The sequence below is a fragment of the Phalaenopsis equestris genome, unplaced genomic scaffold (assembly GCF_001263595.1).
Source record: "Phalaenopsis equestris unplaced genomic scaffold, ASM126359v1 Scaffold000354, whole genome shotgun sequence".
Classification (NCBI taxonomy): domain Eukaryota; kingdom Viridiplantae; phylum Streptophyta; class Magnoliopsida; order Asparagales; family Orchidaceae; genus Phalaenopsis; species Phalaenopsis equestris.
In genome coordinates this window covers 260931-267397 of record NW_018164796.1, presented here as the reverse complement: position 1 = coordinate 267397, position 6467 = coordinate 260931, and the positions used below count along the sequence as shown (strand labels likewise).

At 40.3% G+C, this 6467-nt stretch overlaps 1 protein-coding gene across 1 annotated transcript in view; it reads right to left on the bottom strand.

Annotated features, from left to right (window-relative positions):
- Window positions 1–6069, bottom strand: part of LOC110026180 (probable methyltransferase PMT27) — a 19447-nt gene extending 13378 nt beyond the window's left edge. The window contains 2 exon segments of the mRNA XM_020727033.1: window positions 4555–4704; window positions 4803–6069. Coding sequence (XP_020582692.1) covers window positions 4555–4704; window positions 4803–5867 — 1215 coding nt within the window. The 5' untranslated portion in view covers window positions 5868–6069.
- Between the last annotated feature and the right edge of the window lie 398 nt (window positions 6070–6467).

The following is a 6467-nucleotide window of genomic DNA, read 5'->3' as shown; positions in this document are numbered from 1 at the left end:
CAGAACTGAAGTCCGTTGATTTCGGCATGTGTGAAAGTTGCATCATGGGGAAGCAGAAGAATGTCAGATTCCTGAAAGGAGTCAGGGTGCCAAAGGCAGAAAAACTAGAACTGGGCCTTCCCCAGTGGCATCTCTTGGAGGCTCTCGCTATTACGTCACATTCATAGATGACCACAGCAGAAAAGTATGAGTTTACTTTCTGAAGCATAAATCTGATGTATTTTTTGTGTTCAAAACTTGGAAGGTCATGGTTGAAACGGAGACAGATCTAAAACTGAAATGTTTGATATCTGACAATGGTGGTACATTGATGATGGGTTCAAGGAGTACTGTGCAGCTCAAGGTATCAGAATGAAGAAAACCATTCCGGGGACACCACAAAAAAATGGAGTTCAGAACGCATGAACAGGACCATCAATGAGCGTGCTAGGAGCATGAGATTGCACGCAGGACTACCACCAACCTTCTGGGCAGATGCGGTCAACACTGCAGTTTACCTGATCAACAGAGGGTCATCTGTCCCATTAGACTGTAAATTACCTGAGGAGGTCTGGAGTATGAATTACCTGAGGAATTCTGGAGCGGCAAAGAGGCCAAACTTTCTAATGTTAAAACTTTTGGTTGTTTTTCTTATGTTCTAAACAATCTTGATGCTCGTAACAAACTTGAGGCTAAATGAAAGAAATGTTATTTTATTGGCTTTGGTGACGAAACATTTGGTTATCGTTTCTGGGATGATCATGATCGGAAGATTATCAGAAACAAAAATGTGATTTTTAATGAAAAGATGATTTACAAGGACAAGACCAATACAAATTCTGGAGCAGCTCCTCAGGAGTCAGAGTTCGTGGAGTTCGACGATCTACCAGAGGACAGAGCATGACGGAGATGGGAATGAGGAGGAGAATGTGTCTGGGGCACCCATTCCTATTATTCCGCAGGCAGGTCCAGAGTCATTCACTACTCCAGCCGCCGTTTGGAGATCAATCAGGAGCAGACATTCGCCGCAGCGTTACTCACTAACTTTAAATTACATATTGCTGACAGATAGTGGAGAACCACAAAGCTATGAAAAAACCTTAGCAGATGAAAATTCTAGCAAGTGGGAGCTGGCCATGAAGGAGGAGATGGATTCCCTGCTGAGAAATCAGACACGGGATCTAACAGAACTTCCCCCAGGGAAGAAGACATTGCACAATAAGTGGGTGTACCTGGTAAAGACTAAGTCTGATGACAATAAAAAATACAGGGCCAGACTTGTTGCAAAAGGCTTTCAACAGAAGCAATGAATTGATTACTCTGAGATCTTTTCTCTTGTGGTAAAACTCACAACCATCAGGATGGTCCTGTCTATGGTTGCTACCAAAGATCTATTCCTGGAGCAATTAGATGTGAAGACAATTTTTCTTCATGGAGACCTTAAAGAAGACATCTATATGCACCAGCTTGAAGAGTTTGTGGTACAAGGAAAAGAAAATTCAGTTTGTAGACTGAAGAAAAACTTGTATGGTCTAAAACAAGCTCCTAGACAATGGTACAAGAAGTTTGATAATTTCATGCAAAATGTCGGATACAGTAGATGTCAGGCAGATCACTATTGCTATGTCAGGTACTTTGACCATTCCTATATCATCTTGTTGTTGTATGTGGATGATATGCTTATTGCAGAGACCAACATTTATGAGATCAATTCTGAAGAAGCAGATGTCAAAGTATTTTGCAATGAAGGATTTGAGAGCGACAAAACAAATCCTTGGCATGAGGATTATTAGAGATCGAGTCAAAGGCACCTTGAGACTTTCACAAGCTGAATATGTGAAAAATGTGCTTAGTATGTTTAATATGAACAAGGCCAAGCCAGTTGACACACCTTTAGGCAGTCACTTCAGACTCAACAAAAATCAATCACCCAAGTCAGAGGAGGAACAAGACTACATGAGTAAGGTTCCTTACGCTTCAGCTATTGATTCACTTATGTATGCTATGGTCTGTACCAGACCAGATATTGCTCATGCAGTTGGAGTTGTGAGCAGATACATGAGTAATCCAGTGAAGGAACATTAGGAAACTGTGAAGTGGATTTTAAGATACCTAAAAGGCTCTTCAGAAATCTGTTTGTGTTTCTCAGGAAAGAATCTAGAGGTACAAGGTTTTGTTGATGCAGATTTAGCTGGAGACATTGACAATAGGAAGAGTACTACAAGTTATGTTTATACTCTTGATGGTCTTGCAGTGTCATGGGGCTCTAATCTACAGAAGACAGTTCTTTTGTCCACTACAAAGGTTGAGTATGTTACAGTGTCAGAGGCTGCTAAGGAGATGATATGGCTGCAGAGTTTCTTAGCGGAATTGGGTAAGGAGGTTCAGAAAGGCACTCTCTACAGTGATAGCCAGAGCGTCATATTCCTAGCTAGAAATCCAGCATTTCAATCCAGGACTAAGCACATTCAGATCAAGTATCATTTTATTCGATCATTGTTAGATGACGGACAGTTGCTACTTGAGAAAATTTGTGGAAACAAGAACTCTGCTGATATGTTGACCAAGGGTGTTACACTTGATAAACTGAAGTTGTGTGCAGCTTCAGTTGGTCTTCTGACATGAAGACTAGAGCTTTGAGTTGCAGAGGTAGATGATATCACTTTTGAGGAAAAGGTCGGTACAACCAGCGAATGGTGCAGCCAGTGGGTGATGTAGTCGGTGTCCCAGACTCCAAGTGAGAGATTTGTTGAGTAGGTGGAGCCCGGTCCACCTCCTGTTATGACAATTCTTCTTTATGGCAGATAATAAAAAATTAATGGCAAATTAATTTGATTCCTTTTGTGAAGCATCACATGGATTCCTCTCTACCTATGTATCCCGCTAAAGCTTCCCTCCTCTGTTTCCTAAATTAGGCTTTTTAGCTTATTATAAATTGCAAAGCCAAAAGGCGTGCTAGAAATACACCATCCCAAAACTCCTCCTCGGCTGTAGCGTTCAAGGGAAAGGGAAAAGAAAACTGCTTTGTTTTTTTTCTTCCTTTTGGGTTTGTTAAAAGGGAAAAGAAAATTTCTTTTGGTGGCTTTAGAGAGAGAGAGGGGGAAGAGAGAGATGAAAGGGAGAGAAGAAAAAAACTAGAAAGAATTATTTTCATGTAAAGCGTCGAGGTGCTCGACGGTGTTATTCCTCAAGTTAATAAAATCCTTTGCAGCTCCATGGACGTAGACAATTTGCTGAACCACGTAAACCTTGTGTCGCCTTTTTCTGGTGTAATTTTCTCAATCTGTTTTTCGCTTTACTACCGTTGAATTTTTTCACAACAAAAGAGACATCACTCACTTTGCCCAGTTGGAGAATTCATTGATCCTAACGACAATATTCCTTTGAAAGTAAAAGGAAAGAGTTTGGCCTCAAGTAATAAGAAAATTTCTTCTTTGGCTGAAGCATACGAAAGTATTCCCAGGTGGCTTACGGTGAAGCTAAAGGAAACAATAACCTGATTTTCTCCCTTGGAATTCCTTTATGTTCTTCCTCTTGGTGTTTCTCTCGGTTTAGAGAGAGAAGGTGATAAGGTGAGGAGAGAGAGAGAGGGAGAGTTCTTGTAAACGTCGAGGTGTTCAATGGTGTAATCTTCAAGCTAATAAGATCTTCTGCAACTCTGTGGACGTAGGCAATTTGCCGAACCATGTAAATTTGTGTGTTTCCTTTGTGTTTTCAGTTTTGCAAATTTTTCTAGATCCGATTTTTCGCTTTATCGCCGTCACTTTTCACAACAGTTACAATAATGATAAAGTGGGAGAAAGTTATTCCATGTCTATAGATTGACCAAGCAGTAATATGAAGGGACTGTTCATTGAACGGCAGCACATATCCATTGAACTATCAGACGTTATAGAGCCGACCCCACACCTCAACTGTTTTATTATTATTTTTTTTTTTGTGATGAAGAACCACTAAATGCATTTCAGATTGGTATTAGATGATAATGAGAGAGCAATTCGAGGTTCCATATTAGCCTAACAATAATAAATTAATAGTTTAATAAGTCTAATTTTAAAGCCATTTCTCAACTAAATTGTTTTTGGTGAGATGTTTTTCATGTTTTCATCTTTAAAAAAGTATTGAAGTTGAAATCCATAAAAACAATTTTTTTTTTTAAAGCCAATGCAACCCATTGTTCTACGAAAGCTATTTTTAACTTTCATAAAGTTGAATTTTGTGTCATTACAACTAGTATACTTCTTTCCAAATACTTAAAATTTGATTATGTTTCCTCGACTAGAATAAACATTATGTAACAAGCATTACAAAGTAGATCCTTTATGACAAAATATATCCAGATAGGTTTAAAAACTCACAACAAACACTTCAAATATGATTAATCTCAAAGCAAATCCAATTGTTTCAATCCCATCTTGACAGATTGTATTAGAATACCCATACACAATTTTTATCCTTTATCATACATAATCAAAAATATAAAATTTTCACAGAAAACCTGTAAATTTGCTAATAAAATGGCCACTATATGCATGTCGAAATGAAAAAAGTAAAATAACAACCTTGGATACTTACGTGCTGAAGATAGGCTATGTACTGTGACGCACCTTGTATGAATTGCGTTCCACCTCCAGGAAATTTAAGGTACTCTCCATCTACCTTCAACCAATTTTGATGCCCTTTCACCTCAGCAAGTTTACTATGAGGGACATTGTTGTACCATATCTATTAAATAAAACCAATCTAAATTGAACTCTATGAACCAGTAAAAGAACTAAGAGATAAAAAAACATGAAGATTGTAATTCTATCCACCATAACTACCTTATCCCTGCTGGCCGGCCACTCAACCGATCTCTTATATCCCTTGGGAAGGGGCACAAGACAGGTGGGACTCTCCTCTGGGCAATGGCGCTCTCTATGCTGATAATGCTTGAAATCATGTACCTTCTTGAGAGCCTTTTCATTGTCAAGGCAAGGTATGTAGTCAGCACCAGCAGTGACATTGCAGAGCTCCCACTCATACCCAATTAGGTTTTCCTCAGCGCCACGATTGCCTTGGCTGATTCCAGCTTGCTGCTGCTGCTCCTTCTGCTTCTTCCCCTCCTCGTTCAGTGAGTGAACGTCCTGGGTCTCCCATGGCATATTTTCACCGCTCTGGCTTAGTTCTTCCAGCCAATTATCGTCCCTTCTGGTAGAATGGGTTTCATTAGCTCCCACCTGTAACCCTGGCTGGATTTCGATTCCTGTGTCAACATCCTCAATCTGCTGTTGCTCGGTATCAGGTTGGCCATAATTGCAATTTTTCTTTTCCGTCTGTTCGTGTATCTGTTCCTCATTCTGCTTCTTCTCCTCTTCCTCACCTCGGCCATCTGTGGAATCCTGGCATTGTTCAGTTTCAGGGGCGAATTTACCCTCAGGTTGCTCGGTTTCCTCATCAGACTCTCTATCGTCCACGTGAGATTGCTTTTGCTCGCCGCTCTCTTCAACAGTTCCTTCGGTGTCATGCTCAATCTGCTCCTGACTCTCAATGCCGCTGCTGGCTTCTTTATCCCCCTGATTATGGGTTTCCCCCTCCTCATTCTGCTGCTCCTGCTGACTTTCAGAAGAATCTTCTTCAGAAATTCCAGATTCAGATTGCATGGCAGACTCATCTAGGGCAGACTTTAGCTCTTTGAGATCGAACCCGGAGGCTCGGCGGTCCGAGGAGAGCGATACATGGGAGCGACGGTAGGCGGCGTTCGAGGAGGAGGGGGAAGGGGAAGAGGTGAGAATGTAGATTCCCAGAGAGCAGAAAGCGATGAAGATGAGTGTTATGATGATGGAAGACCATGCGAAGGAGGACGACCCTCGCTTGCCCCCGCGGGAGTTCTTGCTCAAAGCACCCATTTTTCTTCTCTCCTTCTTCGGGTGGTTCGGATTGGAGGAGAATATGGTGGTGATTCAGCTTTCTGAAGATTGGATCATGGAGATTTGAAATGGTTGTGAGAGGCAGCGAGAGCGAGGGAGAGGGATCCAATATTTCGCCTGAAAGGCCACACGGGTGGAGTGGCGGGGAAGGTGGACAGACTCACCGACGTTTATAAGCCATTTTGCATGCAAACCGCACAATTCCGATGTCATTATATATCAATATAACTAAATTTTACCTTTTTGCATCCTACCACTAAACCCTATATTTGAATAAAAATGAATTGTAAATAAATAAAATCACAAGATTAAAAATGATTATGGTTTAATAAATAAATCTCTTTTTCTCTAATAAAAATTATAATTCTATTAATAAAAGCAATATTATAATTACTATGAATAAATGTTGGACACGACTTGTGTGAATAAAACAATAACAACAATAACAAGCCTTCATCTCACTAGGTTGGGTCAGCCAAATGATTTTTTTTTCATTGTGTCCTATTCTAATAAATTAAGAACATTTTTTATATAATATGCCTAAGTTTTTCCAGATGTACTTCTGTCTTTCTTAACGTA